Consider the following 16,659-nt stretch of genomic DNA (forward strand, 5'->3'; position numbering starts at 1 on the left):
ATAGCTTAGTATACTATACTTTGATACATATTCTTGCAGCACACAGTAACTATTAACAATTAATCAAATTAATTGCTGAGGTGAGCAGCCCGACAGAGGACACCTTCAACACCGGAGCGGGGTGGGGGGGGGAGATCAGTGTCCAGGAGCCTCAACTCAGAGCGACAAGAACCACCGAGGGAGCCTCAAGTCCCGGACAGGACCTGCCCAGGAGCCGGCAGCTCAGCTGACGAGAGCGAGCAGCTGACTCACACGGGGCGGAGCCTGACGCAGCAGGTTAAAAACCTGCCCCCGGGAGCGCGGCGAGTCGAGGCAGTTTGTGAGGGGGTATGACCAGGGCCCGGTCTGGGAGCTCTGCTCTGGCTGCCCCGGCGGTGGCCAGCGTAGGCACCCAGACAGAGCCGATGAGAGGGCAGGTTGCAGTGCAGAGCTCGGGGTGCAGAGAGTGCCTGCACTGGTCTGGTGAGGGGAGGGTGCACAATGGGCAGGGCTGCACTCGGTGCTCCCGCAGCAGGTGACTGAGCTGCGGGATGCTGTTAATAGACTGCGAGATGTCAGGGAAGCTGAGAGGAAGCAGGAATGCTTGCTCCTGGCCCAAACTGTGCAGGGGCCTCGAGCTTCACCTCTGCCTCATGAAGGAAAGAAGGAGGCCGTTAACCTGGGAAGCTGGGAATCAGTGACAAAAAAAAAAAAAAACAAAAAAAAAAACAAAAAAAAGGATGAAAAGGACAACCAAAAGCAAGGGGCTTCCCTGTAAATCTGTTTGTCCCTATGCAGAACTGCTTTGCAGTCCTGCAGGGGGCTAATGAGGAAATGCACTCGAGCCAGAAACTGCCGGCTGATGCCCTGGTAAAGAAGATCTCTACTGGTGCTGCTAGGAAAAAGCGGCAGGTCGTAGTAGTAGAGGACTCTACACTGAAAGGGACAGAAGCACTCGTCTGCCAGCCAGACCCCGTCTCAAGGTAGGTGTGTTGCCTACCAGAGGCACGGATCAGGGATGTGGCAGAGAGGCTGCCTGCTCTAGTAAGTCCCACGGACTATTACCCACTCCTGGTGATACATGTGGGTGCTAGGGATATAGATAGTAGTAGCCTGGGGAACATAAAGAAGGACTACAGAGCCCTGGGGGAGGTGGTTAGGGGCTCTGGAGCTCAGGTGGTCTTTTCATCAATTCTCCAGGATACAGGGGAGGACCTAAAAAAGCTAGGAGGATTAGCCAGGTTAATAACTGGTTAAAAGGGTGGTGTCATAGTCAGGGGTTTGGGTGCCTTGAAGACGGGACCCAAGTTTGTAGGCCAGGTCTAGTGGGGGCTGGTGGAGCTGCTCTGATAAAGAAGGGAAAGAGCAGTTTTGGTAGGAGGCTTGCCAGAGTGGTCAAGGAGGCTTTAAGCTAGATGTGTTGGGGGAGGGGGGGGAACCATTTCATCCCAACACACCCAGTCAGTTGCCAGAACCTATAATAAATGCTTGGAGCAAGGTAGAGATATCCCAGCCACTCCAGCCAATGAGCCGGCTTCATTTGGAGCTCAGCTCAGATGCCTCTATACAAATGCCCGTAGCATGGGGAGCAAACAAGAAGAATTAGAGATGTGTGCACGTCTCCGGAGTATGATCTAATAGACATTACAGAAACATGGTGGGATGGCTCCTACAACTGGAGTGTTGGAATGGAAGGTTACAGGCTCTTTAGAAAAGACAGGCCTGGCAGGCGGGGAGGGGGAGTTGCCCTTTATGTTAGGGATAGGCTGGAGAGTATGGAACTCTGTCTGGGGACAGGTGAGCAGTCCACAGAGAGTTTGTGGGTCAGGGTTAAAGGGAATATAGCTATGGGAGACATTACTGTGGGGATCTGTTACAGACTGCCTAATCAAGGAGAACCTGCGGATGAAGCACTCCATAGACAGATAGGAAAAGCCTCATGCTCGCAGGCCCTTGTTCTCATGGGGGACTTCAACCACCCTGACATCTGTTGGAAGGACGGTACGGCCCGGCACAAGCAATCCAGGAGGTTCCTCGATTGTGTAGAAGACAAATTCCTTCTGCAAGTAATAGAGGAGCCAACAAGGAGAGGTGCCGTGCTTGACCTCATGCTCACCAACAGGGAAGGGCTCTTTGGAAATGTGATGTTCCAGGGCAGCCTTGGATGCAGCAATCATGAGATGCTCGAATTTGAGATCCTCAGGACAGTGAGAAGAGCGTGCAGCAAGCTCACTGCCATGGACTTCAAAAGAGCAGACTTTGGCCTCTTCAGGAACCTGCTTCGGAAGGTTCCATGGGATACAGCCCTAGAGGGCATGGGGGCCCAAGGCTGTTGGTTGATATTCAAGGATCACCTGCTATAAGCTCAGGAGTGTTGCATCCCAACTAGAAGGAAGTGCAGCAGGAGGGCCAGGAGACCTCCTTGGATGGATAAGGAGCTCCTGAGAAAATTCAAATGAAAAAAGAGGCTTATAAGTGGAAGCAAGGACAGGCAGCATGGGAAGAGTACAGGGATGTTGTCCGGGAAGCTAGGGACCAGATGAGGAAAGCTAAGGCCCAGTTAGAATTAAACATAGCTAGAGGTATTAAAGACAACAGGAAGGGATTCTACAAGTAGATAGCAAATAAAAAACAGATTAGGGAGAATGTAGGCCCCATCCGGAAGCTCTCGGGAGAACTGGCTACCCTGGATTTGGAGAAGGCTGAGGTTCTTGATGACTTCTTTGCCTCGGTCTTCACTGGCAAATTCTCTGAGCACACCCCCTAAGTCCTGGAAGGCAGACGCAGGGGCTGTGAGAACGAAGACCCTAGGCCCGCTGTAGGAGAGGATCAGGTGCGAGACCATCTCAAGAACCTGAACGCGCACAAGTCCATGGGACCTGATGCAATCCTTCCGCGCGTCCTGAAGGAGCTGGCAAATGAAGTTGCTCAGCCTCTGGCCATCGTATTTGAGAAATCATGGAGGTCAGGTGAAGTTGCCAATGATTGGAAAAAGGGAAATATGACCCCCGTTTTCAAGAAGGGGAAAATGGATGAGCCAGGGAATTACAGACCAGTCAGTCTCACCTCTGTGCCTGGCAAAATCTTGGAGCAGATTCTCCTGGAAGGCATGCTAAGGCACATGAAAAACAACAAGGTGCTTGGTGACAGCCAGCATGGCTTCACTAAGGGGAAATCCTGCCTGACCAATTTGGTGGCCTTCTATGATGGGGCTACGGAAGGGATGGACAGGGGTAGAGCAGTTGATGTCATCTACCTGGACTTGTGCAAAGCGTTCAACACTGTCCCACACAACATCCTTGTCTCTAAATTGGAGAGACATCAATTTGATGGATGGACCACTGGGTGGACAAAGAACTGGCTGGATGGCCGCACACAAAGAGTTGTGGTCAATGGCTCAATGTCCGGCTGGAGACCAGTAACGAGTGGTGTCCCTCAGGGATCGGTGCTGGGACCGGTCTTGTTCAACATCTTCATCGCTGACATGGACAGTGGGATTGAGTGCGCCCTCAGCAAGTTTGCCGATGACACCGAGCTGTGTGGTTGGGTTGATGCCCTGGAGGGAAGGAATGCCATCCAGAGGGACCTCGACACGCTTGTGAGGCGGGCTGATGCCAACCTCATGAGGTTTAACCATGCCAAGTGCAAGGTCCTACACCTGGGTCGGAGCAATCCCAGGCACAGCTACAGGTTGGGCAGAGAAGAGATTGAGAGCAGCCCTGCGCAGAAGGACTTGGGGGTGCTGGTGGATGAGAAAATGAACATGGGCCATCAGTGTGCGCTTGCAGCCCAGAACGCCGACCGTATCCTGGGCTGCACCAAAAGGAGCATGACCTGCATGTCGAAGGAGGTGATCCTGCCCCTCTAATCTGCTCTTGTGAGACCTCACCTGGAGTATTGTGTGCAGTTCTGGTGTCCTCTGTCCTCAACTACAATATTTGAAGCACAAAATCCAGACAATCATTACTCCCTCTACAGTTCCATATACAGAATGTGGCACAAGGACCCTGTGGAGACTAATAGCAAACCAGCCTGAGAAGCATCACTGCAGTGCGAGGTGGCAGGCTCAACCTTAGCAGGCGTCCCCACAGAGGCTCTGCCTCCCCCACATCGTATGAGGCTCGGGCTTTTATACTGACCAAAATGCACACTCATTCCGACACAGGTGGACAGCCTGTGCTGGAAGAAGTGGCCAGCAGTATCTACAAAGGTCTCCAAGGGTTGATAGAAACCTGGACATACTTATATTTACCAACTTCTAGTACATGAGTATCACAGAGAAACTGTATGGGCTCCCCCTGTCAATTGCAAGAAAAAATCATAACATATACAGCTTGAGTATAAGAGGATTTTAACCCATTCGTGGTCACTGCTTGTCAGGCCTCCTTAACTATTTTGAGATCAAAAGCTTCCCACCCTTTAGCCCCCTGCTGTGTAGTAAACACAGGATATGCAGAGAGGCCCATTGCAGAAAATTCACCAGTAATGATCGCTTCTTTGATTAACCCATGCCAACAGTGCAGGATTTGTGGTCCCCCCCCCCCGCTACCTCTCCCACCCCCTCCCCCTGTTTGCCTTAAGGAAGGGTTTTTACGGAGGGTAAGGTGGAGGCGCTGATGGAGATGTGTCAATCCGAGTCTCCAGGGCTTCAAGCCTTTTCATCAATTGTTGCAGTTGGGCGTCTCCAAGGCCAGTGAGTCTGAGCAGACTGATCCGGGAGACGAAGAGTCAGAGTTTGGAAGCAGAGGATATAAATCTGGTTCGGATTCAGGGGATTCGGGGTCTGATCCTGGGCCGAACTCAGGGTCTCTGTTGCTCGCAGCTATGACTTTCTTGTCAGATGTCTCTCCTTCAGCATGTGGCCATCTGCAGACCTGGCTCCTCCGTAACTGAGTTAAAAATTTCCACTCTAGGGCATAGTGGGTTGGAAAGGCTCGCAGTTCCTTCAAATCTCCCGCTAGCGCATAATCTCTATTTTCTACTGCATGCTTCAAAATGGAGCCCCAATCGATCTGGCACCGAGGTGCCATCCTCTTCCTTTCAGCTTCCTTGACATTCATCATGCGTATCCCTTCTAATATACTTTCTCTGTCTTTTTCAAAGTCCCTACTTTCGGAACTGGGGTGGTGGGGGAGCAGGGAGTTGCACCTCCTTCGCTGCACCTTCTGATGAAGAAGGAGGGGGTGAAAAAGAAGGGGTGGGGGGGGAAAACCTTGTGCTCCAAGCACAGGGAGCAGCCCGCGAGTTGGGGGAAACGAGCTGTAATCTTCCCCCAGCTTCAACCGACCAGGGATGTCTGTTCCTAGTTTCTCCGTTGCTACAGCATGGCCTTGCTCTTTTCCACCTTGTATCTTTTAATACAATTTATTACTTCTCTCCATGGTTTACCGAGTTTCTTTGCCGTTTTATCATCATTAAGCATTGAGTCAAATAGTTCATCACTAAAATTTCCTCACTCACTCTCCTCAAAAACTGTATTAAGATCTACAAAAATCCCTTAGCCTTCCCTACAGCCACTAGACCTGCTAGCTGCTTTAGAGTCTCAGGCTCAATTCCCCGCTTTTATAAAACGCACTGTAATAAATCAGGGGCTACCTCTCGGTCCATTTTCGTGGCCGGTCTTTTCCGGATCGTCCTCTTCTGGATCGTCCAAGACTGGATCGTCCTCCCGATGCAGCAGTATCTGGTTCGCCCCAGCGGCGGACTCCTTTCGGTCAGTCCAAGCACCCGGGTCAGTCATGCCACCGCAGTAGCACTGCCCACGCTCCACGGCCGCTGCCGCCGGTGCCACTCAGGGCCCTGTATTCCGGGTCCCCGTTAACCGGGACCCTGTAGTCCTGATCCCTGTTCGGGCGCCATTTGTTAGCGGTGAGGAGAAGCAAGACACGCCAACCCAATATGGGTGACAAGCAAGCTTCTCCTTTATTTGTGGCGCACTTCGCTCATATCCGCGTGGTGTTAGCCACGCCTACTAGTCACAACAGTATTGGTTACTTCTACACGGCTTCCTTTACATTCTCCTCCCACATCCGGTTTCCGGTTACCTGTGAGGCCTACACTTGCTTTGCTCGCACAAGGCTTCTAAGGATCCATGGCCTTGCTCTTGGAGCCATTCTGCAACAGTCCTCAACATAAAAAGGAAATGGAACTGTTGGAACAAGCCCAGAGGAGACCACGAGGATGATCAGGGGCTGGAGTACCTCCCATATGAAGATAGGCTGAGAAAGTTGGGGCTGTTCATCCTGGAGAAGAGAAGGCTGCATGGAGACCCCAGAGCAGCCTTCCAGTATCTGAAGGGGCCTATGAGGATGCTGGAGAGGGACTCTTCATTAAGGACTGTATTTATATGACAAGGGGTAATGGGTTAAAACTTAAACAGGGGAAGTTTGGATTGGATCTAAGGAAGGTCTTTACTGTGAGGGTGCTGAGGCCCTGGAATGGGTTGCCCAGGGAAGTTGTGAATGCTCCATCCCTGGCATTGTTCAATGCCAGGTTGGACGAAGCCTTCGGTGGCAGGGTTTAGTGGGAGGTTTCCCTGCCCATGGCAGAGGGGTTGGAACTGGATGATGGTAACGTCCTTTCCAACCCTAACTCTTCTAGGATTCTAGGATTCTATGATTCTGCACAGGGTGCTCAGTGGTGTGTTTCCACAAGCGGAACACACCCCATGCCGGCCTTTTCATTATATTTATACGCACAAGTTATTAGATAGTACAGCGTTTGATCAGTATTTCACAGTCATTAGGTCTTACCTCCTATGTTTAAAGACGCAACATGGCCTTGTTTTACTACACATGGTTTGTGGGGTCTCTTATTTCAATGGGGTGTCATTTTTAGCATTATCATGAAGGCAGTCCACTCCAGCATACCTTTAAACTTAGTTTCATTGCCAACTTCTTGCTGATGAGACACATTTCTGAGGATGTTGTCTTCCCCCTCTGGCGCCTTTTGGCCTTTGCTAGAGCACCTCCCACACAAAGGCTGAGGACATTGGGGCTGTTCAGCCTGGAGAAGAGAAGCTGTTTGGAGACCTCAGAGCAGCCTCCAATATGTGAAGGGGGTCTACAAGAATGCTGGAGAGCAACTCTTCATCAGGGACTGCAGCAACAAGACCAGGGGCAATGGGTTAAAAGTTAAACAGGGGATATTTAGGTTACATCTAAGGCACAAGTTCTCCCCTGTGAGGGTGCTGAGGCGCTGGCACAGGGTGCCCAGAGAAGCTGTGGCTGCCCCATCCCTGGCAGTGTTCAAGGCCAGGTTGGGCGCGGTTTGGAGCAAGCTGCTCTAGTGGAAGGTGTCCCTGCCCGTGGCAGGGGTTGGAGCTGGGTGAGCTTTAAGGTCCCTTCAAGCCAGCCCATTCTGGGGTTCTGCCAGCACACGGCAGATATCTAACCCTGGAAGATAATTACATAGTTTCTTCTGGGGTAATTCTCGATCTTTCTGGCGCAAAAGCCGCACCAGAAGCAGTCCTCCCCGCGCCGGCAGCACCGCATCTGCCCCGGTGGGCAGGTACCAGGCGGCGGCCGGGGGCTGGGCGCGGGGCGGGCTCGGGGCCGGACGCCGCAGCGGGGCGGAGTCTTGCAGGCAGCCGGCCCGGCTCCGAGCGGGCCATGGCGGCGGAGCCCGGGTTGGAGGCGCGGGGTCAGGAGGTTCTGTGGCTCCGGCTGCGGAGCTCGGAGGAGGCGCAGCGCCGGCAAGAGGTGCTGGTGCGGCAGCTGCAGGCCAAGGTGAGCGGCGGGGCTGGGGAGAGCTGCCCGGGACGGGCCGTGCGTTGCAGTGCGGGCGGCGAACGCGGGCCCTCCCCGGCGCTGCCGCGGGCGGGATGGCGCCGAGCCCGGAGCTCGGGGGGAAGGCCTGGGTACCGGCCCGGCCCGCGCTGCTGCTGCCGCCTCCCGCAGCCGCTCGCTCGGTCTTGGCCGGGCTCGAATAAAGATGCCGGGCTCACAAACGCCTTCCTGTGGCCGCGCTGCCCCCGCGGGAGCAGTTGAGCCAGCGAGGGGCGGCTTTGAACGGCCCCGGGCTCGCGTGGGGCGCGGGAGTGCTGGCGGCGAGGAGGCGGCCGGAGCCGGGCGGAGGTCGGGCCGTGCCTGTTTGGGGTCCATGGTGGCCATAGGGCAGGCAGGGCTAAGTCAGTTTCATCGTTCGGCTTGCCACTGCTATCTTAGGGTGAGCAGCAAGCGCCGTGTGGGAAAGAAACCCTGTCTCAATGCCTTTACTACGAGATAAAGTGAAGCTTCCCTATATCATGGCTTGTTGGCTGTATCCACAGCGCTGTGAAATGTACTGTGCTTGGGCTGTAAAGACTTAAGAGAAAAGCTACTGCAGGAGGAGCCGAGTTACAACCTGCATTTGCTCACCTTCATTCCATGTATCCATCCAGGTACTCAAGTACCGGACTCGGTGTCAAGAATTGGAACAGCAGCTGGAAGCAGGAGGGGTGAGTGTGTAGGTTGCCAACTAAAGGCAGTATATGTAGCATTTGTTAATGCAGACAGAAAGCTCCCCAAAGCAATGACAGGGGAAAACAAGACTGGTTTGAAGAAGCGCTCTAAGTTTGCCCGTTGGTGTTTTGTCCAGTTGCCATTCTTAGAGCAGGCAGTAGTCTTGGAAATGCAGTCCAGAAAACCCTGTCAAGAAGGATTTTAGGTTCAGGCTACACTGCCTGTTACATTCATTCTCTGTCTGTCTCTGAAAAAGAATTGGTGGAAGCATAGCATTTTGGAAGGTGAGAGTGCTGGCATTCAGCATACAGAGCTGTCTCTGTGCTTGCTCAGCTAGAGTAAACCTGGAAAATGAAGGGTAGGAGAGTATTCCCAGGCTCCAAGTCTTAAGTGAGCACTCAAGGTCATGAGCTGAGGTTACCTAGCTGTGAGAGTGCAACCATGGGAGCCTGAGGAGAGCTACTCACTGAGTAACTCCCTTCCTCTCCATAGTCCTGGCACTGGTATGCCTGGAAGAAGCCACAAGCTTGCTGGGATACCAAACATATGGAGAGGAAAGCGATGGGTGCTAACAGTAGTGAAGGGAACACAAGAATGTAACTAAGCATTTAATATTTCCTTTCTTCTGAAGGAGTCCCTTCCAGGCAGGTGTGAAGAAGATGACCAGAGCCTGGAGAAAGCACTACTTGAGTTGGAAGAGGAGCATCAAAGGTAAAAGAAAGAAGTGTTCCCTCATACTTGGTATCCTGAATGCTCCTGGAAGTGAGGGAATACCTAGCTATTGGTACTGCCCGGTCTCCCCCGCTTGAAAGGGAGACAGGTCCTCAATGTCTTTCTATGGCGCTTTTGTAGCGTTGTGTTCTGAATGGCTCTGTTTTGAGCAGGGAGGTTATTTCAGGTGACCTCTAAAGGTCCTTTTCCAGCCTAAATGACTCTGTGGTTCAGTAACTGACAATGCTAGAGAAAGGTGGTGCATGCAGCGACCAGACAGCACAAAGGGGAGGCAAGACATGAGGTGCCGGCATGATCAAAGTGGAAGAGGAAGGGGGAAGCAAAATTGTAGATGGAAATCTGCAACTATGAAGACTCAAAGCAAATGAGTTTGCTATCACAGAGAGCTCTTAGCTAACCCTAGGAAGCACGTTTTCTTCCTCTGTTTGAAAACAAAGTCAGTTCTGAGGGAGTAGGAAATATATGGCGATGCTGCTTGTGGATAGCAGTTGTTCAGTGACTTCACTGTTGTTTCTCCCTTTCCCAGGCGTGAGAATCTGGCAGAAGTGAATGCTTTCCTGCGGGAGCACCTCGATAAAGCGAATGAGGTTAATTCAGCCCTCAAAGAAGATGTTGGAAAACTGATGGCAGATTGGATGAGGGCGCGGGAGGAGCTGGAATTGAAGGAGAGTGAATGGCGCCATGAACGTGAGGTAAGGTCGGGCTACGGGAATGTCAGACATGATGCCAGGGTGGAATGGGAATGCATTTTGTTGCTGGCGTAGAGAGCTTGCTGTATGAAAGCTGTGGCTACACTGAGGATGTATTAGTGTTGACAAGCAGAAGATGGGTGTGAGGGCATTGTGTTAATGGACCATGCTGCTTGCTCTTGAAGGAAAACATTTGCTGTTGCTGGGCACTGGAGGACAGTCACATGGGAATGCTCTTCTTTTTAGTAGCTCCTAAATCTCTGCCTACAGCAGTGGAGACTGGAGAGGTCTGTGTGTTTTCTGAGTCAGAGTAGCCAACAGAAGAACAGGATAGGCCTCCCTTGCCCATAGCCTGTTGACACTCCTCTTGGAGGGACTTATTTTTGTCTTCCGCCACCAAGACTCTAGACACCTCTGCAACGTGAGGTGAAGAACCAAGATCAGTTTGCTTTGCTGATAGCCATTCTTGCAGAAGTGTGGATATTCTCTTCTTTGAAGTCAGATCTCAGGTCTACTGAGGGTGCTTATGTGGTGCCTTTTTAGTCCTTGATGCCCCAGTTGCAATAGTTACTAAAGGATGCCTGGTGAAAACAGTTACCTGAACCCTCTCATATCTGAAAGGCTTGTACAGCAGCAGTGAAGGCTAAACTGGCATTTCTTTTTATCTCTGCATGTTTAGCTTTATGACAACTACGTAAGGGGTGAACATAACCGTCTCCTCAGCCTGTGGCGTGAGGTGGTGACCTTCCGCTGGCACTTCCTGGCGATGAAGACTGCCACTGACCGGTGAGTGGAAGCTGAGGCTGGAGCTCTTGCAGGAAAAAGGCAGCTTCCCTTTACACCTCCATGTTATATTAGTTGCAGCTAAAGATAGGCTTTCTCCTTTGGCAGTCTGAAGGACTACGCTTTAGGCTATGTTCAGAATCATTTTGTTTGATGCTGGTTTTCAGATAAAACTGAGGGGCTCAGGCTATAAGCAGTGCAGAGGCAGTTCTTCAATGTATTTTGCTTAGTTTGATACCTCTTTCTGTGATTGTTTTCTTGTTCTTTGGCTCTGTGAAGTTCCTTTCTCACCGTTGCCTTCTGCACAAACAAAACCAGTGTAGCTGTAATAGTACATTGTTGTGGTGTCAGCATGCAATTTCAGACTCTGTGTTACTGTCAGCCATTTATCTCATTTGATTGCAAGCCTTCCTTAGTGTGTAGAGTATGCCTGACCTACTAGTTAATTCTTGTATTATTTGTACTTCTTTTGTTAATAACATTTTAGGCTTGTTCTTACACCACCTTCCGAAATGTTTGTTGTGTAGATGTTGTCGTGAGCCTCTTAGCCATCCCAAGTGTTGATGCTAATAGGTTGTTTAATCATCTAGGTGTAAAACAATTAGTAAGAGTAATTTGAGGTGCTTGAAGCCTTCTTACCTCTGAGGAGAAAATGGACTCATTCCTCAGCTGTCTTGTAGTCATTGATCAACTGTCAAGAGGTGTCCTGGTCCCAAAGTGGCAGATGAATGATTTGTCCCCAGCAAAGATGTCCTCTTTCCTGCCAGCTTTTACTATTGCACAGTTACACGCTTCCAGAAGTGAGTCAGCTCATAAAGATGGTGGCATGAACATTAGCTTGCTCTCTGTTCTTCCTCAGAGATCTTACAGAGCTGAAGGCAGAGCAGATGAGGCTTTCTGGAGCTATCCTTGTAAACTGCTCCCATCTAAACCCTGGCATACAGCTCTGGGAGTCCGTCACTCTGGGTAGACCAGTCCTGAAGGATGAGGCACAGCAGCAAGCAGGACAGAAAATAAACCAGAAGACTCAGGAAGTGGTGTGCTTACAAGTTAAGGGGGACCTGGAGAAGAAGGAGCTTCAAGACAGGTAAAGGTGTTTTCACCTTTTTTATTGACAGCATTATCTTTTGTGGCTGCTTCTTGGATTCATGGATGGGCTGTGTTCACATTTAAAACACAGCCATTCTGCACAGCCTTATTTCTGTCCCTTGTCAAACTATTGCCTTCGAAGGATAGAAATAAACACCTGGCTGACAGAAGCAGCTCTTCTGAGTAGGACAAGACTGGGAAAGAGATTGTATATGACAATGTTTCTGCTGTTAACTGATTCTTGGTGAGAAATTGAGACTAGTGTAAAGAGAGCGCTGTCTCTTGTACAGCCCTTTTGCTACCCAGGGCTCTGCTGAAGGAGTTGGGAGGAATTTGCCCAGGGTCATCATAAGCTGTGTAGCACCTCTGTGCTCAGTCTTGCAAGGAGCTGTCAGTACAGAAGGCCTTTGGAGCCAGAAGTGCCATTTTGCAACCGTTTTGCATGTTTACCTATAGAGATGTGGTGTTTTCTGGCTGGACCTTTCTCTGCTATGCTTCTGGGAGCTGCTTAGCTCTTTAACAGGGGATGGTGGGCAATGCTTTTGGAATGGCACATGGACCTTCTCTTCTCAGGGTGGTGGAGCTCTCAGCCTTGCTTGTACTTTCTCAGAAGGAAAACGAGGAGAAGGAGAAGACCATGAAAACACTGAACAACACTGTGGAGTTACTAGTATGTTTTACTTCTGTTTGGGAGATAGCCCAGTGTTTGCTCTTCAGTCTTAGCAAGGAGGAGTGGCTTCCTCAAGAGAAAGTGGCAAAGATGCTGACTGTGTGGGAACATGAGGCACATTGCCCAAATATTCCTTGTGTCATGGCACAAGTGGAGTCAGGTGCAGGCAGTGGCAGGGGAGCTGCACACAAGGCAAGTATCTTCCTCAGGGAGGTACCACCGGTGCTATTCTGTCTGTGATTTAAACCTCCGGGGGATCGAAGTTCCTTGGAACTGACAGTTGGATAGCAGCCTATAAAAACTAGCTGTTGGGCTTTCTCTTCTTGGTTTTAGCAGAGAAGAAACTGAATAGATGTGGGAAGGACTATATTGGAATCACTCAGGCTGAGGCTTGTCAGTATGACAATGCTACTGAGGATGGGAATGCTACAGAGGGGAGCAGCTCTTCCCTGCTCACTCTTTCCTTATTTGTGTTCTTAGGAAGCAAGTCGGTTAGAGAAAGAATATGAAGCTTCATTGGCTAAAAGTGCTGAAGAAGAGAATCTTTCGCTCCAGAAGCTGATCAAAGCTATAACTGAGGTAAGTCCGGAGTTGAGACCGCATTCCTGTAAATTTGATTTGAAAGTACTTGAGGAAGGCAACAGACAAGCCTAGGGACTAGATCTGTGTTGTAAACTGTGTAAACTGCTACTGATTGTTTCATTTTTATACCAGTTTTCTGACATAAAACCTGTTTTGAACTCCCAAGTTGTCCTGTGACACTTCAGGCTGTGTTGGCTGGAAGTTTCAGTACCTTTGCCTTCACCGTCCTGCTAAAGTCTCTCTTGGACTGTGCTTTCTGAGTTCTCTACTTGACATTTGTATTCCTCCAGTTTTTCTTGGATGCTTCCCCCACCTTCCTTGAGCAATGACTCTGTTGTTCCTCAGACTTTTATAAACGGTCACTGACTCAATTGGTGCACTGGCCAGCTCTGCTCCCTCACTCTACATTCATTGACCATTATTATGTCCCCAGATTTGCAACTCATCTAACTGTTTAGGGGTAACCTTAACTTAGTCCTAAACTTCGCTCTGTGGGGGGAGGTTTAATATCAGATCTCTTAGGTAGCCTCTCACAAAGTCAGTTTGTTCCCCTTACACAGTTGTATTTATCCTTTTGTACTACTGCTCTGAGTAATTCTAAATGTTAGCTTTTTCACTGCTATTTTCCGGTGTTCATCAGCTTCCTTCTTCCCTGGGCAGCACCAGTGTTTCCTTTCCTTGCTATTTCCAGTGTCCATCTGGTGCTTGTGGCTCTAAGAAACTGAAGGAGACCAAAATCGTTCTTGAAAGCGTCAAGAAAATGGGTGCTCAGGCAGCCTCCAGCCACTTCACACTTGTCTCTTCTTGTTTATAGTAGCTGTATTCAGAAATCCCTGGTGTGTTTGTAGGCATAGGGGCAAAACTTCTTTGTGGACTGAGGGAATGAGAGAACTGAGTTTTGAATGGCTCTATGATGAAGTGGGGGAAAAAAGAGAACTAGATAAAGAAAAGCAAGTAGAATGAAAAAGAATAACAGCTTGATGTGGGCTTTCAGGTGGTGTTAGATGACAGTGACAGCATGGTCAGCATTGCCTCCACTGACAGTTCCCAGCACATCGAGTCTAGCAACATCCTCTCTTCTCTGAGCTTCACTGATGCAGAGCATGCCTTTGTGTTGGTGCAGGAAGCACTGGCAAGGAGGCGAGGGGCAACACAGGTGAGACTTTCTGCTTGTCTTCACTGCTGGCTGCAGGCTCAACTGCTAATGCCTCAGTTAGCTTGAAACCTTTTCCTTTGCTTAGCCAGTTTAGCTGGTTTCTTTCTAGCCTTCCCACTCTTGGTCCTGTGCTGTCTTGCCAGTCCCACCACCTCTGTGCTCTGCTGCTTTTCTCTCCTTGATCTCCAACCCTTATCATAGATTTTTGCCTTCAGGTGAGCTGTCTCTCTGCTTGCTGCTTTTCTCATCTGTCTGGAGCCATCTTCCCTGTTCCTTATTGCTTGTTTGTGCTCTTTGCCTCCCCATCCTTCACAGGCCCTAAAAGAAGAGCTTTCTGCCAGGCAGGACGCTATCAATAACCTGCTGCACCAGCACAGAGAGCAGGAAGGGAAGTGCAGGAGGCTGCAGCAAAGGATTGAGCAAGTGGAGGAGGAATGCAAGACGTCCAGCAGCCACCAGCAACACCTCCAGTCTCTGGTAGAAGCACTCAGAACGTGAGTGTTTCCTCCTCCTCTTGTGTTCTACAGGCAATCTGCTTCCAGTTTTGGGAGTTCATAGGTGTTTTGGGCAAAGAACTTGCCTGCCCTGCTGTGTGTATGCCTGCCTCTTGACGTGCTACTTCTCTAAGTTCTTGTTCTTTGGGTGCCCTTTCCTAGCCACTGCATGAAAGCAAAAGCCTTCCTTTCTCTTTCCCTCTTCAGTTACCTTGTGAGGGAAAGAGCAAGTTCCTCCTTACCGTGCTCCTTCCATCCTGGAATGATGAAAACGGGATCTGTGACTTTCAGGCCACTTTGTTCTAACTGAACCTTGTCTCTGCAGTGACTGTGCAAACCTCGAGAAAACCAGGGAAGAGTTACAGCAACAGCTTGAGGTAACAGAGCAAGAAGCCTCACGTCTGCGTCAGAGTAACACTGAACTGCAGCTGAAGGAAGATTCAGCCCAGGGGGAAAAGGTGGAGCGGCAGCAGGCACTGGAGAGAGCACATCATGACAAGGAGCTCCTGTGAGTGTTAAAGCTTTCTCTGGGCAGGGGTGGGCACTGCTGGGCTTTAGGAGGCCCACATAAGGATAATAAATTTTGTGTGCTCATCATTTGTAGCGCAGAAATGGGAAGGGAGCACATGGGCAGGTCTGGCTGCCTCCTTGTGCGTCCTTTATGACCCTTTAAAAACATCATTCCAAACCTGACTTGGATAGCTGGTGACAGGCACAAGCTGGGACAAGAGAGGTTCAAGCTGGATTTAAGGAGAACAAAAACTGGAACCATGAAGGCAGTTGTGCAGCAGAACAGGTTGCTTAGAGAGGTTGTGTAGATTTCATCCCTGGAAATTTGGAAGACCAAACTGAATAAAGCCTGAGCAGCCTGGACTGATCCCCTAGCTGACCCCAGCTGTTTTGAGCTCAAGCTTGGGCTAGAGGGCTCCTGGGGTCCCTGCCAGCCTGAATCATCCTGTGACGCTATGATTATTGGATTGGGAATTCACACACACCTCTTCACCACATAGATTGCAGGCTCTTTCATTGTTTCGCTGCTGAAGGCAAGAGTAATTGTGGGACTAGGGAAGGGGTAACGGATTCAAACTTAAACAGGGGAAGTTTAGATTGGATATAAGGAATAAAATCTTTATTGTGAGGGTGGTGAGGCACTGGAATGGGCTGCTCAGGGAAGCTGTGAATGCTCCATCCCTGGTGGTGTTCAAGGCCAGGCTGGACAGAGCCTTGGGTGACATGGTTTAGTGGGAGGTGTCCCATGGCAGGGGGGTTGGAACTGGATGATCTCAAGGTCCTTTCCAACCCTAAGTATTCTAGGATTCTGTGACTACGAATCTGACTTAAAAGTCTGTCTTGCCCAAAGAACTTTGGGAAGTTGTAGGCAAAGAACTTGGGAAAGTTGTAGCCAATACCTCAAAAAAGAAAGCAAGAATGAGCAGGCAGGAAGCTGTTCAGTTGAACTGAACTTTTTGGAAATGTTCTGTGATTTCTGGAAGCTTGTTTTACTTTCTCAATGGCAAATGGTTCACCTCCATCAGTGACAAAGAGCAATGCAGCTCTAGTCAGGAAATTCCAGCATTCCTTAGGTGTACGCAGAAAGCTGTTAGGAGTCATTCATACTGCCATGTCCTGGGCATGGTACGTATCTGGGTTTTGGAAATGAGAATGTATTTTACATTATAAACTTGTTTGTCTTTCCCCTTGTCATAGACTGAAGGACTTAGCTGCAGTTGAAGGAAAAAATTCATTGTTACAGAGTGAGTTGTTAATTGCAAGAGAGACACTGGAGGAATTGCACCTTCAGAGGGATCTGCTGAAGCAGGAGAAACATGAGCTTACCGTAGCACTGGAGAAGGTATGATCACCTTATTCCTAGGTAGCACTTGTGGGAGAGGGAGTTGTGACAGCAAAACCATCACAGATGCTGTTTCTGGCAGTAGAAGACAGGGAAAATGTTGTCCTCCCCACTTGGAAAATGGTGATCACACCATACGGGCTCTCTGGGGTAGTGCTTATTGGGAGTGCTGAACTGGAGTACATCAGAGAT

General features: G+C 50.0%; 1 protein-coding gene across 1 annotated transcript in view; it reads left to right on the forward strand.

The window, feature by feature from the left end:
* Nucleotides 1–7,553: 7,553 nt before the first annotated feature.
* LOC133262573 (centrosome-associated protein CEP250-like) overlaps nucleotides 7,554–16,659 on the forward strand; it is a 29,538-nt gene continuing 20,432 nt past the window's right edge. The window contains exons 1-12 of the mRNA XM_061441868.1: nucleotides 7,554–7,706; nucleotides 8,360–8,416; nucleotides 9,052–9,131; nucleotides 9,679–9,844; nucleotides 10,521–10,627; nucleotides 11,484–11,711; nucleotides 12,287–12,383; nucleotides 12,864–12,962; nucleotides 13,960–14,121; nucleotides 14,437–14,615; nucleotides 14,941–15,123; nucleotides 16,323–16,467. Of these exons, the coding sequence (XP_061297852.1) occupies nucleotides 7,590–7,706; nucleotides 8,360–8,416; nucleotides 9,052–9,131; nucleotides 9,679–9,844; nucleotides 10,521–10,627; nucleotides 11,484–11,711; nucleotides 12,287–12,383; nucleotides 12,864–12,962; nucleotides 13,960–14,121; nucleotides 14,437–14,615; nucleotides 14,941–15,123; nucleotides 16,323–16,467 (1,620 nt within the window). The 5' untranslated portion in view covers nucleotides 7,554–7,589. The remainder of the gene's footprint in view (nucleotides 7,707–8,359; nucleotides 8,417–9,051; nucleotides 9,132–9,678; nucleotides 9,845–10,520; nucleotides 10,628–11,483; nucleotides 11,712–12,286; nucleotides 12,384–12,863; nucleotides 12,963–13,959; nucleotides 14,122–14,436; nucleotides 14,616–14,940; nucleotides 15,124–16,322; nucleotides 16,468–16,659) is intronic.

This window comes from Pezoporus flaviventris, unplaced genomic scaffold (genome assembly GCF_033815535.1).
Source record: "Pezoporus flaviventris isolate CSIRO_AGI_PZ_B2104156 unplaced genomic scaffold, CSIRO_AGI_Pfla_v1 ptg000213l, whole genome shotgun sequence".
In the NCBI taxonomy this organism is placed as follows: Eukaryota; Metazoa; Chordata; class Aves; order Psittaciformes; family Psittacidae; genus Pezoporus; species Pezoporus flaviventris.